At 40.6% G+C, this 20,918-nt stretch overlaps 1 protein-coding gene across 2 annotated transcripts in view; it reads right to left on the bottom strand.

Annotated features, from left to right (window-relative positions):
• Nucleotides 1-4,141: 4,141 nt before the first annotated feature.
• Nucleotides 4,142-20,918, bottom strand: part of LOC124594741 — a 422,644-nt gene continuing 405,867 nt past the window's right edge. For both annotated transcript variants that reach the window (XM_047133131.1, XM_047133122.1), the window contains exons 2-4: nucleotides 20,020-20,187; nucleotides 16,404-16,520; nucleotides 4,142-5,264 (exon numbers count right to left, since the gene is read on the bottom strand). In XM_047133131.1, coding sequence (XP_046989087.1) covers nucleotides 5,178-5,264; nucleotides 16,404-16,520; nucleotides 20,020-20,187 — 372 coding nt within the window. In that variant the 3' untranslated portion in view covers nucleotides 4,142-5,177. The remainder of the gene's footprint in view (nucleotides 5,265-16,403; nucleotides 16,521-20,019; nucleotides 20,188-20,918) is intronic.

Raw genomic sequence — 20,918 nt, 5'->3', positions numbered from 1 at the left:
TCCTAGGTATTATTTAACTGTCAACATCTATTGGATGCAAACAACAAAACTCACACAAGCACGACTCACACACGCATGACCACACTCTGTGCACTGAGGCTCACATCTGATGTGAACAATAGTCTTGAACTGAGTGGGTTTTGGTGGTGCAGAAAATGCGTGGATTGATGAGGTGGAGCAGGTAAAGGTGTGGAGAGGACAGTAGGCTGCAAAGTGCAACATTGGGATGCTGTATTGGTGGGATAGAAGGTGTGTATAAGGGCTTGAGAGGGAGCAGAGAAGAGGATAGGTGTGTGAAGGACAGGGCATAGTAAAGGCCAAGGAAAGGGGATACTTTGCCTGGAGAGTTTCCACATGCATATTTCGAAAAAGCTGGTGCAGGTGATAAGATCCAAATGGTTGTGAAGTCATCATTGAAGTAAAGCACATTATGTTGGGTGGTGTGTTCATCAAGTCTAGCTGTCTCTTGGCTACAGTTAGGCAGTGGCCATTCATGCAGACAGTATCTTAGCTGACATGCCAATGTAGAAAGCACACGGAGAAGTGAGAACCTCACCCTCAGTCTATATCATCAAGATGTCTTCAAAGAATGTGAACCAAGGGACAGGTGTGGGATTCCGGATGGTGAGGAAGGATTCCTCTGGATGATCCTTGAATAGGGTAGTAAATGATTCTGCTTTGTGAGTGCTCATTGATGTATCACAGATTTATTTGTAAGTGATGCCCTCAATGGAACAGACATTAGACATAGATAGGTGTCCCAAACATCTTTCCACCACCACCTACTTGAGTGTTCTCTCAGGCAACTTCTACTCCATAAATGCATGACCATTTGTGAAGTCAGCTACATGATCTATCAACCAAGCTCCAACTCTGTGCTGCATTTTGCATGGACATGGTAACTAACAAGGTTCCTGTGCAGACAGGAAGCTTGTTAGTTACCATGCCCACACAAAATGCAACACAGAGTTGCATTAGAGCCCATAGCCAAACTGTGACCAAGAGACAGATGGACCACCCAGCTACTGACCATGTCGCCCAACAAGATGTGCTTCACAGTAATGACTGCTTCACAGCCTGTTCCATATGGGTTGTTTCACCAACACAAACTTTTCTGAATTTGGCAGCTGTGGACCCTCCATGCAACATAAATATTGTTCCTGTAATTCCTACTGGCCTCAACCTCCACTGGTCTGTATCCTCCATTTGCCTATCCCAACACCCGATCACATTCTAGCCCTACACACAGCTTCTACCTCACCAGGTGCACCTGCATAATCCTTTCACCACCTTTAGTTATTTCTCTTCTTATTGCCCTCCTCACTCCTCCTGGTGCCAGCACATTTTCTAAGTGCTGCACCTAGCAGTCCACTATTCTGTTCCCATCATGTCGCTGCATATTCCCACAGGCATCTTCCCCCATCCCTACCTTGCATCCTTCCCTATTCCTGCCTCACCCTCTTCTGTAGCCCCACTCCCCACCCCAGCAAAGAATGCTGCTCACCTCAGACACAGCCAGATTTGAGTGTGGAGATGACAGTGACCATGTTAGTGTGAGTTGCACTTGTGTGTGAGTTTTTTTTGTCTGTGTCTGATGAAGAACTTATTTTGACAATTGAATAACATCCAACTGACTTTTTCATCATGCCCATATGCTGCTCAATGCCTCCTCTATGTGGTTAGTATCCTTTCATATTAAAGATTTATTTTAGCCATGCATAGGAATGATGCAAGTCACAACTGAATTTTTAAAGAAGTCCTTCTTGATCATGTATTTGTACATTTTTATTCTTCATCTGTCACTGTATTTGTTTGGCAGTATTTCCTGTAGCAACATGGGCACCTACTCTCTTCTGTGAAGTTATTAACAGTATTTCATTTTATGTACCATAATAATGAAAGTTTGGAGCTTTTAGTGTGGAGATCAATTTCCACTTTTGTTTCAACACTCATTCATTACCTTTGTTGAAGGATATATGAGATTAACATCAGGTAGTGTTGTTGGTTCAGAGAGAGAAAGTTTGATGAACTAGAACAAGGAACATGCCTCATTGGGACTGTGATCCACATTGATCTCAATGGAATATTTAATTTTTCCAAAGTAGGTCGTAATTAACATAAGTCTTTTCTCATGCCATTTGACTACAGTTTTTGCCTTGTAACTTATGTGCATCAAAAGAGATATTTTCATCTATTATGTGAAGAAATTTTGTTACAGTGCTCGCTTATTTCCAAGTCCGTATCGATCTTAGTGCTGAGTCTTCCCTCAGACAGCGCTTTGGCATTAGGCGGTTGTTTCTGTGTGTAATTGCTGACTGCAGCTTAGCTGGAGGCGTGTGAGGAGGAAAGAGGTGGCTGCCTTGATGTGGAAACAGTTTGGCTCAGCTGCGGTTGTTTGCGTCTGAACACCAAGTGGGGCCTGATGGGAAGACCGGACCGTGATTTTACGGTTAATAGTGTGGACAGCAGCGTGCCGTTTAACTTGATTCACAAGGGGAGCAAACTTTCGCCTGTTGTAGTTTGTCGAGCCTGAGTTTGAAATACCTTCTATGTGCAGCGGGATGTCATTTCGTCCTCCTGTCTCTCCATCGCTGGGATTGCTGTACTCGTTTACCATCCCATGGATGTATATCGATGGGGTACGCTCCTCTCCGTACTCTACTAGACGATAGTGATGGAAGTGCTTTGTTCAGCCACACGTTAGTCTGGGTGCTTTGTGTTTGATCTTCAAGTGCATAGTCTTCGAGTGGCACTCCTTAGAGTTTGCCTTGTGCAGTTAGATTGGAGTTTATTTTGTCTTGTGGTGCTTCCTATTTCTGTTAACGAAGGTTAAGCTTGATTCGGCACTCCATACAACACTTGGCACTGCAGCAGGCGGGTCAGAGCCACCTTCACGGATAAACAGAAGCCTTTGGACTGAGAGGTCTTGTGTTTTGCATATTGTTCATAAATTGTTGTTTTGGTATTAAGTTGGCTGAGGTTTCTTATGGATTTCCCGGCATTTGGTCTGTTGTCCGGCCCGGGCTAGGTCTCATTATTTTAAAAGTCGGTCCTTGTTTTGGCTTAGTACGATTTTGGTTTACTGTCAGGTGGTTCTGGTAGTACACTGGATTGCTGCGGTTGTGTTGCATTTTGTATGGGGCTGTGTGCTCGGAGCCGTGGAGTACCATTTGTGTGAACTGCTTCACTGGGGAGTACTGATCAGGCCATTCTTGGTCCTCTGCTGTATGAAATGGTTTTATTATTATTTTAAAGTAACATTATCTCTTAAATGATTTAATTCTTGTTGCATTAATTGCAACTTGGGTACTGAGAAATTTAGTAATGTAATTACGGAAGATTTAATAGTGGCACATGCTCCTTTACCTGTTTCGCAATCTGTTAATTACCGAAATACCTTAAGCTCATAGTCATATGCTGTGATTTTCTTAAATTATTGTATTTTTATGTCATGTTATTGTTTTTTTTTAATTTGCTGATCACTGGTGTACTGTTCCAAGTATTAAAATGTTTCAGGTAGCTATTACTTGGGTGGTACACGTGGAACCGCAATGGAGAGAGTAGTTGCGTGCCTTATGTGTCCGTTGTTGGCGCGGCCTGGTGTCCGTTGTTTGTTTTGGTGCACCTGAGTTAACTATTGTGTTGCCTTCTCCCTTGCGGCCCCGTCGTGTTCTTCTCATAAACATTTCCTTCACGGCATTAATTTTATGCTAGTATTATTTTAATTTCTTACATTGGTAAAATTGTGTTTGTCATAGCGGAGTTGATGTGCCATTGTAAATTCTTAAACTCCATTGTGTGTGCCCTTCGTGATACATATTGTTTGTCATAATAGAGTTGAGTATGGCAATTATAATGTCTCATGTATCATGATGTGCGTGTGTAGCGGTGCAATAAATCGATGATTGCTATTTCTGTTTTTGGCGCCCTTCATGCCTCCTTTCTCGTCCCTATTGGTACGCTATCCTTGTACTTCTGAAGGTAAGCCACATCAAATTTCAACAGAAAATTATTGATATGACTTTTCTCTAAACCTAAGATGTTACACAGTTCATGGTTTTAACTGTATGTTTATCGCATAAGATGATGCATATTATTTGTTAACATATATTTGCTTTATTTTGACAGAATAAGGCAGTACTGGTTTGTTCAAAAAAATTTAATTATCATAATGTTTACATACATAAGTATAACAGGAGTTATTTACACTGGCATTAAATGAAATCAAATATGTATGAGTGTGATTGCTCTTATGATATTACAAGTATTAACACAAATACTGGCTTGATTGACTGACTGAAATACTGTTTTTGAATTACTACATTAAATTTTTATATCATAACCAAAGATGTAATCATATTTTATGCAACAGACACACAAACACTGAGAAAAATGTAGATGATTTTTGTCTGATAAAAAAGTGTTTCAAGATATTAGCAAGGTGATAACAGGTTCCATATTACATATCATCGACAACAGAATCCTATATGGCATTTAAATTTCTACAGACTTCACAAGAGCCATAATGTGAAGAATAAAGCCACTTTTCATAACTATGTAAACAATATCATTTTACAACACAAGTAACAATAATTTACATTATACATGATGTGTCTGAAAACTGATACAACATTATGTATTAATGTTCTTTTACAGTTTGTCTTGTTACCACTGCCTCACTGAAACATAATTTTTTTAACAATATGTACAAAGTAATTCAGCAATGTGCAACACTGACACCTACATATGCTTAAAGATGGAATATCTGATGTGTGTACTTAACTGAGACATAACTAGCCAAGTATTAAACATTGATTAATATGTGACATGAATTTCTGATATGCATTACATTTTAAAAGTGAAATAAATGATTATTTTGATTTGATATACTTTATTTACTTATCTTAATGATTTTACTTATGCTGTTGTAATATGTTTTGTTCCTTTAACAGTTTAAAATGCAGCAAAGAGCATTACAAGATTTAATGAGAATGCTAAAACAGTCACTGTGTTATCATTGGTCATACATTTCCAGCAAGCCCACTCTCTTTGAACAATAAATAGCTTACTTAATGAGGGCTTTGACTCCCATGGAGCTAGCATCTGTACAGACCAGGCAGCAAATCTGGGGCTCACAGAGCCTAAGCACTGTCTCAGTCACTGCAACCATCATCTTACTAGTTGCCACTCTTGCTGTTCTTCCATTCCACAAAGAGAAAGTAAACTCCTGCAGCATAGGCCAGGAAGTTGAACAATCCGAACACCTGCAATCAAAGTTCATTAGTTATTAATTTTAGTTAATGATTTTTTCACAGTCGTCAAAAAAGTCTCAATGATAACAACTAAAAGGCAATTATTCAAATATTCACTTATTACAATAATTTTGATCTGAATTACATTTCTACCAAATCAAAAGCCATCCATAATTTTTATATTATTTTACTGATGCTACAACAGAGACAGCTGCAAAAAAAGTACATCGCACTTTTCTTCTTTTAATTTTTTTAAGGTCTTCCTCTCTTTTAGCTAAGCTCCTAAGGGAGGTTCATTATTAAAATCTAAGATATGTTTACCAATTACCAACAAAAATATTTGTTTACACAAACCAATTTTGAATAACACCGTGGACATTGGCATTACATTAAATGACAGCTAATCATACACTCAAGTTGCTTTTATTAAATTTGTCTGCTTGTCAATTCGATAATAATGCCTGTTGTGAACCAAGTAGTTGATTGTGCATTTCACATTAATTTTATATTGCATTGTTAACCAACTTACTGACTGGTGCTTTTATATGATTTAAATAAGTCACATGAGTAAAATAATGAGCACACATGATAAATACATTAAGTCTCAAAACTGGTTTGTACAAATAAATATTTATTGTTAAAGACTGCCACACACTCAGTCGCACTGGACTCATGCGAACCATGGGAAAGAAACAATGCATACAAACATCCAAGCTAAAAGGCAAACCTGTTATCAGTGATAATAGAATGCAGGGCACAAATTATGCTAAACATCATGTTATCTGTGAGCCATGTGTGTATTACAGTTCTGAAATGGCTACTGTAATGGTGCCTTACAAATATTCCATAAACGTAAAATGAGAACTAAAATGGAAATGGAATGATTTAAAAACCATTAGACAAAGAAGAATCACAGAGTGGCTATGAAAGGTGGGCAAAATATTGACAGGGATGAAGTAGAAAAATAGATAGGATGACATAAAAATGGCTAATATATAAACAGTATGTCAGAGGGGCAATAAATGAATGGAATAGAAGTTTACTGTCTCATAACATACCATTTCAAGGCAATAAATTAATATGCAGGAAACTCATCAAAACACAAAAATTTCTTAAAAATCTTAGTGTACTGTACTGGACAAGTAATTGATGAAACACTAGTGTATATACTGTAGTTGCAACTTCTTAGCTATTTTTCAATCTATGTATTACATTTTTCTTTTTCTCCTAGTGGTAAATGAATTTCAAAAACCACTGTTCATTGAACTCTGTAGACTGAGTATTTGTTTTGTGGGCACACCCTGTGTAGCTTTGGAATCAGATTAAAAATGTGGGTTTCCGTTGTGAATGAAGCACATGAGAACCTGATAGTGTAAAATCAGATCAGTATACTGGATGCCAGTGCACCGCTCACCCAAGCGCTGCAATCTTAATATGAACAGAAGTGCATTTTTGGCTGGGGATTACTGTTGAGCAGGTGAACATTTTCAATCTCTCTCTCTCTCTCTCTCTCTCTCTCTCTCTCTCTCTCTCTCTCTCTCTCTCTCATGTGCCACACACATTGTGAAGGCATGCTTTGATTCACACAATCAATATACAAAGAATTCAACATAGACAGTATTTGATGGTCCCAGAGTGTAAGGGCTGGCTACTATTTTAATGCTGCCACAACATATTTGTAGTTGTGAATAATGCATTGGCTTTCTTCTGTGAAGTACATTTTAATTGAATCTGAAGTAACTTTATGTTAATGTTTTTATGTATTAATTCAACACATTTAGTATTGTTTTACATTGTAAACTTACATACTTTGTCACATTTGTATGAATTATGGAACATCCATGTTTCATTGATTTATGTCAGGGCTACTGTAGCAAAAGTTAATGTGCAAACAGCCAGAGAAAGTTATCTTTCTACCTCTCCGAAATGAGTATACAGAAGTATACCCTTCTTGGTACTGCCCTGTGTTATCTATCACCAGCATTTGACTTGAACTTTCAGATTGACTGTGTATATAATTAGAGATCACATGTCAGAGTTTGATGGCTGTAGCAATTTCTGCATACCATGGCATTCCAAAGTGCAGGAGTGGGCTGGATTGTAAATGAATAGCAATTCCTTAACATAAAGTCTGGAACTGGCTTTGTAATGATGTGGAATGTGTCACTTTAATATAAGACTTTAGACGTGTTCAAGCACATGCACGCCCCTCCCCTCCCCCCCCCCCCCCCCCCCCCCCACACACACACACCAGAATAGTGGTTGGTTGGTTAAAAAGAGGGGGGAGGAACCAAAGTGCTAGGTCATTGAACCCTCGTTCCGATCAAAATAATTCCACAAGGATGGGAATAAAATAATCAAGACATACAAAGCACAGCTGGAAGAAAGAAGAGAGTAGATTACCTTGGCTGTCTGACCATGAGAATAAAAAGGAGAAGCCAGCCACTCTGCAATACATTAAAACCTCCACCCTAAAAGCATTAGTGTGGAGGACACAGAATGACATGTGCTGAAACTTAGATCAAATTATAAAACCCACCCTCATGAATACAACGTAAAACTAAAGCTGCTGTTGAGGCATTGTCATCAAACACTGAAGGTAGGGTGCTGGGAAAGTAAAAAGTCTGCCACAGAGTGGCTAAAAGTGGGCAGTCCAGCAAGAAGTGGACGGCCGTCATTTGTGAACCACAGCAACATCAAGGTGGGACCATGTGATGGAGGAGGTAACCATGCCTTAGGCACATATGGCCAATGCTGAGCTCGCAGAGGACACCTGATTCCATGCGGGAGGACCGCATGGAAGACTTCCATACATTCGTAGTTTTCTTAATGACACGCAATTTGTTGTGCATACTGTTATGCCATTCTGTCTCCCAGAGCTGAAAAACCCTGTGGCATAAGACAAATCACAGATCAGTTTCAGAGATGCCCATCTCCGGAAGCAGTTTCTGCATAGCCTGTTTGGCCAGCCTTTCGGCAAGTTCATTGCCTGGGATTCCAACGTGTCCTGGGGTCCACACAAACATCACTGCCCAATGGGACTGTTCCAGGGCATAGATGGACTCTGAATGGATGCTACCAAGAGATGGCAAGGGAAGTACTGGTCAATAGCTTGTAGGCTGCTCAAGGAGTCAGTACACAGGAGAAATGACTCGCCAGGGCATGAGCAGATGTGCTCAAGAGCACAAGATATGGCCACCAGCTCTGCAGTAAAAACACTGCAGCCATCTGGCAAGGAGTGCTGTTCAATACATCCTCCATCAACATAAGCAAAGCCTACATGACCATCAGCCATTGAGCCATTGGTGTAAACCACTTCATGGGTCTGGTACATGTCGAGAATCAAGAGGAAGGGATAGCGGAGAGTTGCGGGGTTAACGGAAACCTTAGGGCCATGTGAAAGGTCCAGAAGAATCTGTGGCCTAGTTTTACACCATGGAGGTGTACATGAATGGACCTCGAGGAGAGGTGGAACGGGAAGCACTCCAGTACAGACAGAAGGGACCAGATGCAAACCACAATCGTAAGCCCTGACCTGGGCTGCCAATGTAGGAGATGAACCGCCGTGGTTGGAGAAAGGAGACGGTAATTTGGATGCACAGGAGAACTACATATGTGTGCAATGTAACTGGTGAGCAGTAGTGCATGCCTAACCTTCAATGGAGGGACTCCAGCCTCCACCAGGACACTGGTCACCAGACTCATTCTAAAAGATGCCGTCGCTACACAAATGCCACAGTGGTGCACTGGGTCAAGTAAACACAACACTGAGGGCACCGCTGAACCATAAGCCAGACTCCCATAGTCAAGGCAGGATTGAACAAGGGTTCTGTAGAGATGCAGCAGCGTAGAGCGATCGGCACCCCACTTGGTGTTGCTCAGGCAGCAGAGGGCATTGAGGTGCTGCCAGCACTTCCGCTTAAGCTGATGAAGGTGGGGTAGCCATGTCAATCAGGCATCGAAAACCAGTCCTAAGAATCGATGTCTCCACTACACTGAGTGGATCGTCATCAAGGTAAAGTTCTGGTTCTGGATGAATGGTGTGACACTGACAGAAATGCACGACACACGACTTCGCGGCTGAAAACTGGAAGCCGTGGACTAGAGCCCATGACTGCGCCTTGTGAATGGCTCCCTGTAGGTGCCGCTCAGCAACACCAGTACTGGAGGAGCAGAACAAAATGCAGAAGCCATCCACATACAGAGAAGCTGAGACTGACGGCCCTACAGCTGCTGCTAGACCGTTTTAGCCACTAACAATAGAGAGACACTCAATACAGAGTCCTGTGGAACTCCATTCTCCTGAATACAGGGGGAACTATGGGAAGCACTGACTTGGACGTGGAAAGTACAGAGAGACAAGAAGTTTTGGATAAAAATTGGGAGCGGGCCCCAGAGGCCCCACTCATACAATGTGGCAAGGATATGATGTCACCAGGTCATGTCATATGCTTTATGTAAGTCATCTGGAAAAGGCTTTTCGGAGGCAGACTCGGGGGACACAAGATTATCAGTGGTAGAGTGACCCTGGCGGAAGCCACCCTGACATGGATCCAGTAGGCCACGTGACTCCTGTACCCAATCAACCGCCGACACGCCATACATGCCAGAATAGTGAGAATCAGATATGTGAGGATCAATATCTAGTTTGCTAATAAAACTAATAAGATTGCTTTGTTAGTTGACAGTCTATTGCATTCTGTATCTGTTTCTCTTTTTCCCTCACATAGTTTGTCAAATTTCATTGTACATTGGTATTGAATCTCTTTATCATACAATTTAATTATTTTTAATTGTGTGGAGTAAAGTAATTTCAAAATCAGGAACAGTGGATTAAGTAATGTTTGACATAAGTAACTGTTACAGCAGTGAGACATGACATATTGGTAAACCGAAAGCCTATTCTGGACTATTATTAGAACACAGCATTTTTTGCACTTGTTAAGTGTTTTATATCAAATTATGAATCTTATGGGCCATAGTGAGATCATTTCTAATTGATGGTTGAATTTTGTGTTAAAAACAATGTTAGGAGTGTATGTATTACATGGAAGGTAATCCAAAATATTTACATTGATAACCAGTTGATTCACTAATTTGGGTTTTGCGAAACTAGTTTCTGCAGTAGTAGTAGTAGTAGTAGTGGTAGCAGTAGTAGTAGTAGTAGATTTCAGTCTAAAGCCTTGTCTGATGCATCCCTCCACATTAGTCTATCATGTGTAGTCATCTTTATCTCTACATAATTACTACAACCTACATCTATATCAATATGCTTGCTGTTGTCAAACCTTGGTCTATGATTCTCTACACTTCCATCCTTTAAGAAACTGAAAATTCCTTGATGCATCAGCATATGTCCTATCTATCTATTCCTTCTTTAAGTCAAGTTGTGCTATATATTTCTTTTTTCCTCAGTTTGATTCAGCACCTCTTCATTAGATATATGTTCTACTCGTTTAATCTTCAGCATTCTTATGTAGCATCACAGTTCAAAAGCTTGTATACTCTTCTTGCCTGAATTGTTTATTGTCCATGTTTTATTTCTGTACAAGGCTATACTGACAAATACTTCCAGAAAAAACTTCATAACATTAAAATCTAATCTGATGTTAACAAATTTCTCTTTTTGAGAAATTATTTTCCTGTTATTATCATCAATCTGTTCTTTATATTCTGTCTACTTCAGCCATCATCAGCCATTTTAGTGTCCAAATAACAAAACTGATCTACTTCTAGTGTCTCATTTCCAAATCTAATGCCTGCAGCATCGCCTGATTCAACGTGACTATATTCTATTACACTTTTCTTTTACTTTTGTTGTTGCCAAGTTTACAACCTCTTTTCAAGACACTATTCATGCCAATTAACCGCTCTATCTAGTCTTTTGCCATCTCTGACAGAATGGTGTGGGTTCCTGTAGTCATGTCCTAGTTCATGAACCACGGGCAACGTATGAGTGGCCAAGTAAGTGGTCCCGACAGTCGGGATACCAGTTACTTTGGAATAAGGCTGGGCATCTCGGACATATTCTGAGTCGTGGTCACCTTTGTGCTCATACGGCAAAGACTACCAAAGCCACCGGTTAGTCCCTCAGCCGTTAGGGGTAAAACCCAATGGGACTCGGGGCAAGTAAGGCTAGCAACCTGCTTCCCTGGTACTTTAAATATGATGCTGGCAACAATCAGAGAAAAATGCCTCGGACCTTTGGAGGTGACGGAGTCCCACCTCTAACTGACAAACCAGGGACTCCAAAGATACGACTTGGCAAACAAATGGTAATGAGATGGGGCGCTATTAATATCAATGGGGGCTACTCTGGGAAGAAGGTAGAGCTGGCAGAGGCTGCAAGTAAGATGGGGCTGGACGTTTTAGCTGTTAGTGACATTTGGGTAAGGGGTGAGAAAGAAGAGGAAGTGGGAGAATACAAGGTCTACCTGTCAGGAGTCAAAGCTGGAATAGCACAATGGGGTGTAGGGCTTTACATCAGGAAAGAAATGGAACCCAGCGTAGTTGCAATAAGGTATGTAAACGAACGACTGATGTGGATAGATTTGACAGTGTCTAGCAAGAAAATTAGGATTGTGTCAGTATATTCGCATTGTGAAGGGACAGATCAAGATAATATGGATAGTTTTTATGAGGCACTCAGTGATGTAGTTGTTAGAGTAAAGGACAAGGACAGTGTTCTTCTCAAGGGTGATTTTAACGCCAGGATTGGAAATCGAACAGAAGGGTATGAAAAGGTTATGGGTAAATTTGGAGAGGATATGGAGGCCAACAGGAACGGGAAACAACTCTTGGATTTCTGTGCCAGTACGGGCATAGTAATCACAAACTCCTTTTTTAAACATAAGAACATTCACCGGTATACTTGGGAAGGCAGGGGAACCAGATCTGTCATTGACTATATAATAACAGATCAGGAATTCAGGAAGGCTGTGAGGGACACACGTGTATTCAGGGGATTCTTTGATGACACTGATCATTATTTAATCTGCAGTGAAATTGGGATTGTGAGGCCGAAAGTGCAGGAGGTCAGGTCCATTTGTAGGAGGATAAGAGTGGAGAAACTTCAGGATAAGGAAATCAGGCACAAGTACATAACAGCGATCTCAGAAAGGTACCAGTTAGTTGAATGTAGTCAATTACAGTCATTGGAAAAGGAATGGACAAGGTACAGGGACACAGTACTAGAAGTGGCTAAAGAATGTCTTGGAACAGTAGTGTGTAAAAGTAGGATGAAGCAAACAGCTTGGTGGAATGATACAGTCAAGGCAGCCTGTAAAAGGAAAAAGAAGGCGTATCAAAAATGGCTACAAACCAGAACCCAGGTAGACAGAGAAAGTTATGTTGAAGAAAGAAACAAAGCCAAACAGATAATTGCAGCATCCAAGAAGAAATCGTGGGAAGACTTTGGAAACAGGTTGGAGACTATGGGTCAAGCTCCTGGAAAACCATTCTGGAGTGTAATTAGCAGTCTTCGAAAGGGAGGTAAGAAGGAAATGACAAGTATTTTGGACAGGTCAGGAAAACTGCTGGTGAATCCTGTGGATGCCTTGGGCAGATGGAGGGAATATTTTGAAGAGTTGCTCAATGTAGGTGAAAATGCGATCAGTAATGTTTCAGATTTCGAGGTAGAATGGGATAGGAATGATGATGGAAATAGGATCACATTTGAGGAAGTGGAAAAAATGGTCAATAGATTGCAGTGCAATAAAGCAGCTGGGGTGGATGAAATTAAGTCGGAACTCATCAAATACATTGGAATGTCAGGTCTTAAATGGCTACACAGGATAATTGAAATGGCCTGGGAGTCGGGACAGGTTCCATCAGACTGGACAAAAGCAGTAATCACACCAATCTTTAAACATAGAAACAGAAAAGATTGTAACAACTATAGAGGTATCTCTTTAATCAGCGTTGTGGGTAAAATCTTCTCAGGTATTGTTGAAAGGAAAGTGCGAGTATTAGTTGAGGACCAATTGGATGAAAATCAGTGTGGGTTTAGGCCTCTTAGAGGTTGTCAGGACCAGATCTTTAGCTTACGGCAAATAATGGAGAAGTGTTATGAGTGGAACAGGGAGATGTATCTATGCTTTATAGGTCTAGAAAAGCCATATGACCAGGTTCCTAGGAGGAAGTTATTGTCTGTTCTACAAGATTATGGAATAGGAGGCAAACTTTTGCAAGCAATTAAAGGTCTTTACATGGATAGTCAGGCAGCAGTTAGAGTTGACGGTAAATTGAGTTCATGGTTCAGAGTAGTTTCAGGGGTAAGACAAGGCTGCAACCTGTCTCCACTGTTGTTCATATTATTTATGGATCATATGTTGAAAACAATAGACTGGCTGGGTGAGATTAAGATATGTGAACACAAAATAAGCAGTCTTGCATATGCGGATGACTTAGTTGTGATGGCAGATTCGATTGAAAGTTTGCAAAGTAATATTTCAGAGCTAGATCAGAAATGTAAGGACTATGGTATGAAGATTAGCATCTCCAAAACGAAAGTAATGTCAGTGGGAAAGAAATATAAATGGATTGAGTGCCAAATAGGAGGAACAAAGTTAGAACAGGTGGACAGTTTCAAGTACTTAGGATGCATATTCTCACAGGATGGCAACACAGTGAAAGAACTGGAAGCGAGGTGTAGCAAAGCTAATGCAGTGAGTGCTCAGCTACGATCTACTCTCTTCTGCAAGAAGGAAGTCAGTACCAAGACTAAGTTATCTGTGCACCGTTCAATCTTTCGACCAACTTTGTTGTATGGGAGCGAAAGCTGGGTGGATTCAGGTTACCTTATCAACAAGGTTGAGGTTACGGATATGAAAGTAGCTAGGATGAGTGCAGGTACTAGTAGATGGGAACAATGGCAGCAGGGTGTCCACAATGAGGAAATCAAAGAAAAACTGGGAATGAACTGTATAGATGTAGCAGTCAGGGCGAACAGGCTTAGATGGTGGGGTCATGTTACATGCATGGGAGAAGCAAGGTTACCCAAGAGACTCATGGATTCAGCAGTAGAGGGTAGGAGGAGTCGGGGCAGACCGAGGAGAAGGTACCTGGATTCGGTTAAGAATGACTTTGAAGTAATAGGTTTAACATCAGAAAAGGCACCAATGTTAGCACTGAATAGGGGATCATGGTGGAACTGTATAAGGGGGGCTATGCTCCAGACTGAACGCTGAAAGGCATAATTAGTCTTAAATGATGATGATGATGACAGAATTACAATGTCATATGTAAACTGCTTGGTATCAGAGAAACCGTACAGACTGAATAACACTGCGCATAAGCTACAACACTCAGTCTCTTCTCATGTGCTGCTTCCCTCTCATATTCTTCTGCTCTTTTACACCAGACACATTACTATACATGTTATAAATAATCTTTAATTCTCTTTATTTTATTCCTACTACTGTCAGAATTTTAAAGTGTGGATTCCAGTCTACATTGTCAAAAGCATTCTCTAAATCTAAAAGTGCTATAAACATAGGTTTGCCTTTCTTTAACTTAACAATATATGGAGAAGTTAGACTGATACTCACCATAAAGGTGACTCAGTGAGTTGCAGACAGGCACAACGAAAAGACACTTTCACATTAGCTTTCAGCCACAGCCTTTTTCAGAAATGGAACCGTGCGTGCGCACGCGCACACACGCACACACGCACACACACACACACACACACACACACACACACACACACACACACACACACACAGTGTGTGTTCAGTCAAAGGTCAAGCAGGCGGCACACTTTGGTTCATTGGTAGACTACTAGGGAAATGCTATCATTCCAAAAAGCAGATTGCTTGCAAAACACACATGCAATCCATCCTACAACATTGCTCAAATGTATGGGACCTGTACCAAATAGGACTAACAGGAGATACCGAATGTACAAAGAGGAGGTCAGGACAAATGCTTACCAGTTTGTCTGACCCATTGCAGAATGTCAGAGTAAAAACTGAACTGGCAGATTCTTGAAGAAAGACGAAACTATTTCAAGAAAGCCTGCATATAAAATTTCAAGAATCAGCTTTAAATGTTGAATCTAGGGATATACTGCAACCCATATGTATTGCTCCCGCAGGGATCACAAGGACAAGATTAAACTAATTGCAGTGCTCACAGGGGCATTTGAAACAATCATTCTGCCCACTCCCCGTACATGAAAGAAACGGGATGAAGTTGTAATAACTGGTGCAGTGCGCAGCACCCTCTACCATGCATTTCACGGTGATTTGCAGAGTATGGGTGCAGATGTAGATGTAAAGGCTGGCCTGACCTACAAACAGGAACAGGCAATCCTAGAGACTAAGTTTTGGCACATGTAGTTTTCCCTACACCCCAGAAGTATTTCTGTGTGAAGTCTACTTGGAGAGAATTCATTCACCCACAAAACGTTACCTACATATTTTTGTTAGTTATACATAGCTGATAAGGTCACACATGTGACTACCGGTACCCCATAAAGTTGTCATGAGCACAAAGAATTCTCCAACTCATTAAACCCGTTGAATGTTACTGGGTATAGATGCATGCCATCTCACAGATTCCATGTCCCAATAACATAATGGCAAACAGTTGCAGTGTTTTACTTTTTAATCTGTCACACTAAATGTAGTTAACAATACAACCATAACCTATGTCAACAGTGATATGACCTCCACTTATTGTATTAGTATGTTATGATAAGTCACATGCTGAGTAATGCAAAGGTGCAGTTTAGAATGTAGGAAGCACAGCAATTCACTTCTACTCTCTTCCATGAACCTTCCACCCATTTTCCAATTGCTGACTTTAAACTGGACACATATGATGGTTATACAGTGTGTAACAGCTCAACAACCAGTAGTACACCATCACAAGAGGCAACAACCTCTTCTTTAATATATGTATGGCTTATGCATTCGGGAGGACGACGGTTCAATCCCGTCTCCGGCCATCCTGATTTAGGTTTTCCGTGATTTCCCTAAATCGTTTCAGGCAAATGCCGGGATGGTTCCTTTGAAAGGGCATGGCCGATTTCCTTCCCAATCCTTCCCTAACCCGAGCTTGCGCTCCGTCTCTAATGACCTCGTTGTCGACGGGACGTTAAACACTAACCACCACCACCACCACCGCTTGTGCATTAGAAATACTCACCCCAGCAGCAATATTACTGGATTTCCAGGAGGTGTAGTGAAACTCAGACCAGATGGCAAGCTGCACAATGAATGCGATCAAGTACAGCAGCGTCATTAGAGCAGTGTTCAGCAGTTCCTGGAAATGAATAATATTCACATTACAAACGTGCAAAGTCTTATCTTCCATATTCAAGTGTGTTTCTTTCACATTTCATTAACATTAAGTTTCACCACTCATGTTCATCCTTACACCCACAGAAAAATGTTCAAACAATAAGCTGTGAAGGAAGTGAGTGAGAAACTAATGGAAACATTAGTTTATAAATTCACTTTTTTCATAGCAAAAAAATAAGGATACAGGAAGTAAGTCTGGTACAAAATTAAAAATAAAGCTGTATCATCTAAAACAAGACACAACAATATTCTTGCCTTGCATATATCATTCCATTTGAAAGCTGTAACACTACAGTTTTTAGGTGAAATAAAAAAAACTGTTGTCTGCATAATGTTTCTATGTCATAATTTAGGTACATTACAGTTGCTTTTCCGGGTAGCAGATTATTAGGTGTTATATCCTTTTCATCTACATGAGCTGCAGAGCAGGCAGAGCTAAAAGGCTTGAAACTATTTATGTTCTCCAATTCACACCATTCCATTAATTTTGTCAGTGCTTTTGTGGAATTGCACCCTGACTGGATTTATGTGCTTCTGGTTTACACAAAGAAGACAACATGATAACATCAGACAAACTATATGGAACAGTTTTAACACCTAACATTTTGTGGGTGTACATTATGTGATCTCACAGAATGTAATGTGTGTCACCTCAGGCTATGCTTCTGGATGTTTCAGTGCCTCAGTGAAAAACGTTTCAGGAACGGTAGATTAAAAACTATATATATTGTATATCTCATAAATGAAGGATTAAAGACAATGTGTTCCTTTACAAAAACATGCATTCTTTGTGGAATAGAATGCAAAGTAACCAACTGTTAAGTCATTTTTGTTCTGTTCCTTGTAAGTTATTGTTAGCATGGCCAGATTTACAGACAGTGTCCTTGCTAACAAACACCATCAATAGAAACTGAAAGCTTACATAAAAAATAACTTTTAAGCTCACATGACAATTTTTACTGCCAGAAGTCATAGCAAAACTATAAAAATGCAGTACAGGCATAATAAAAAAATACAATAAAGTTACACCCTCTGACATAAAGTACAAAATAAAATTTTATGGGAATATATCTAATGTAAAAGCACATAGTAATTTATCAATAACAGATACAGAAAAGTTATTATGCCTATACTGCATTTTTAAAGTTTTTCTAAGACTTCTGACAGTAAACATCGTCATGTGATTTGAAAGGTTACTTTTTATGTAAGATTTCATTTTCGCTTCATGGTCTTTGTTGTATCTGATGTCTGCATGTTGTATGCTCTGGAATATAGAGGGCACTATGATGCCAACTGACGCTGCCATTTCTCCTAAAACCTATTGTCCACAAAATTTGTCAACATGATTCCTAACCACCCTTTGTATGTGCAAGAGTACAAGAACAATGAAGGAACATCACAAACACAAGGATCTGAGATTGCAAGGACACATCTGCAGAGATCCCAAAATTCTTCCAGGAGAAGAGACCAGTTGAAATTATCTTCTTTAAACTATGAACCTTCAAAGAAGTTCTGTAGCTATCTAGGTGGTCAGAGAGAATTTTTCAGTTGGTTGCATAGTCATGTTGAAAGGGAAGATAAGTGGCACATTCCATAAAAACATTTATTGTAGCCATAGTTACTGAGCAAGGAAGGTGAGGTTCCCAATAGGACTTCTTCCAAAGGGATAATGCCCCTCCTGACTTGGCTTTCAATGTTCAATGTTACTCTGGCATGGATAAAATAATAATGCGCTTCCTAAATCTACACAACTCCCTGATTTGAATATCCTTGAATCACCATGGTCAAGTCAGCTCAAATATACAGAGAAACTAGGAACATGTCGTATGTGCTGAAATTTGAGGTGTGGCAAATTTTGGGTTAACTTACAGAAAATTTTTGCAGACAAGGTTGTTGTCCACTTACACTGTTACAACAATACAGGCAAGGATAGAACAGAAGCCTTAGAAATGTGGCACTGCAGAATAATTTTGAAGATTAGTGTGGTATCACATATCGATGCCACCCGGTCGGCATCCTGCAGTTGGCAACATATTTGTGAGTTTCTGTCATATATCAACAACTATAATGCAGGATCCAGTGGACCCAATGGTGCCTGCCCACTGAGCCACACCTCCAGCAACTATCGATTACGAGTGCCCTCATCCACCATAATACAGGATGGACAGGAGCAGCCACACCACCCACTCGTACTGGCAGCCACTTCACAGCACAGTCACGGCTCTGATGCCATCATTTGTGCTTTAGTTCAGAAAGCCTCATCCCTGCTGACATTGAGAACTGAACTCTTATTTCTTGCTGCTACATTATTTGTAAAGAGTCTTACTACACTTGGAGAAATACAAATTAAGTAAATCTTCTGTTTGCCATGTTAACCTGTTTACCAATCATTTCTGCTCCTGTCCAATTCTCCTATGATGACAGTTGCTGCACCACTCTGTACCCTACCCCTCCTCACCATTGTGCATGATGTTGCACACAACAATTAGCTTGGTTGATCAAGTACCTAATGAGGAGGTATTTTATTGAATTGGGTACAAGAGGGCTTTACAACACAGAGTGACTAAAAGAAGGGGCAGGTTGGTACAATACATCCTGAGGCATCAAGTAACAGTTAATTTGGTAATGGAGAGAAGTGTCAGAGGTAGAAATCATAGACTGAGGCTTGACTACAGTAAATACGTTGGAGTGAATTGTATGTTGCACTAATTCCAAGTAGATGAAGTTGCTCACACAGAGCAGACTAGTGTGGAGAGCTGGATCAGACCAGCTTTTGGAGTGAAGACTGCAACAAATGCAGTATATTATAAGTACTTTTCATTGTTTGTCTGTTCTATGTATCGAATCTATATCTCAATTTTGGTTTATCTAGAAATTTAAAAGGGCCATTTTACCGAAGGCTTTGCCCATGTACACACTTGTCACATATATTTTATATATATATTTAACATATTTCACTCATGTTTGTACACATACATCATCTCTACCTGTAGTGAATTTCGCACTGTTGTTTCGTTTTTACACAGCGCATGCTTGGCTATGTGTGGTACAATGGTATTATCTTGCAGATATATCCAGCAGTGTATTTGGATACTGTGAAATGTGATGTGAGCAGAGTTGGTAGTAAAGAAGTAATAAATCAAAAAGTCATGCCCCTATCCTTTTGGGAGGAAGGTGGTTTATACCTGGTGCTTTCCATACAGTACGTGATATGTGTGCCAAGTTTCATGGACATCAATCCCATGATTTAGGAGGAGATGTGGAACATACATACACTTTTATAATACGTATGGATATGTTCCACATTTCCGTTTTTGTGACTGGCTGAATGCGCAAAGTTTGAAAAGGACACCTCGTATGTTCGTCAAACTAGGTGATTTATTTCTATTGTCAATCGAGTGCAAAGGTACACAGAGACGGAAAGGCATAAATGAGCTGATCTGCAGGGCAGTGAAACTGACCGTGAGTATCCAGTTAATGGGCAGCTTGAGGGCCTCACGAATGTTGAGTAGGTAGACGAAGACCCAGATGAGTGTGGCTGTGAAGCTGACGGCGGCAACGAACAGGAACCAGTGGGTGCCCGACAGCAGGGCGGGTGACGCGCATGCCATGCACACGATGCCCAGCACCTGCAACATTGGACATGCTCCATCATAAGCCGTCCTCTGCAAGCTGATATGAGACACACGTGTAGCTCATAATGTGCCCAGTGTGACATGTTGACTATACGTAGACCAGTTAATGGTGTGTCTTAAATGTAACATTCCGAGTGCCTCCATCCTCATTCTTACGTGTAAGGTATTTCAGGGGGAAGAGTAAACATTTTATCAAGTAGCAGTATAGACTAACATTCCATATAACATTTGTCCAGTTTTTGCTAGCTACATCTGTTTCAATGTAACAGGCATAAAGAGCGTACTGTAAACATAAACTTTGACCACAGGCTCTGGCATCGGTATCGATCGACCTTCATATCATCCTCAGCCAATGTTGTCACCGGATGTGGTGTGGCAGGGTGTAGGGCTTTCCCAGCCGTTGGCGCTTTTTGTAACCTGGAGCCCTATTACTCGGACAAGTAGCTCCTTAACTGGCACCACGAGGCTGAGTGCACCCCATTCCAGTCCTTCCAGCCAGGAAAAATATCTGGCAATACTGGAAATCGAACATGAGTCCTCCATAGCAGTCAGGCGCGCTAAACCCTATGGAGGCGGCTTAAGCAAAGACAAACGATTGAGTTCAAAAAATGGTTCAAATGGCTCTGAGCACTATGGGACTTAACTGCTGAGGTTTTCAGTCCCCTAGAACCTAGAACTACTTAAACCTAACTAACCTAAGGACACCACACACATCCATGCCCGAG

The sequence above is a fragment of the Schistocerca americana genome, chromosome 1 (genome assembly GCF_021461395.2).
Source record: "Schistocerca americana isolate TAMUIC-IGC-003095 chromosome 1, iqSchAmer2.1, whole genome shotgun sequence".
Taxonomy (NCBI): Eukaryota; Metazoa; Arthropoda; class Insecta; order Orthoptera; family Acrididae; genus Schistocerca; species Schistocerca americana.
This window is presented reverse-complemented; position numbering and strand designations above follow the sequence as displayed.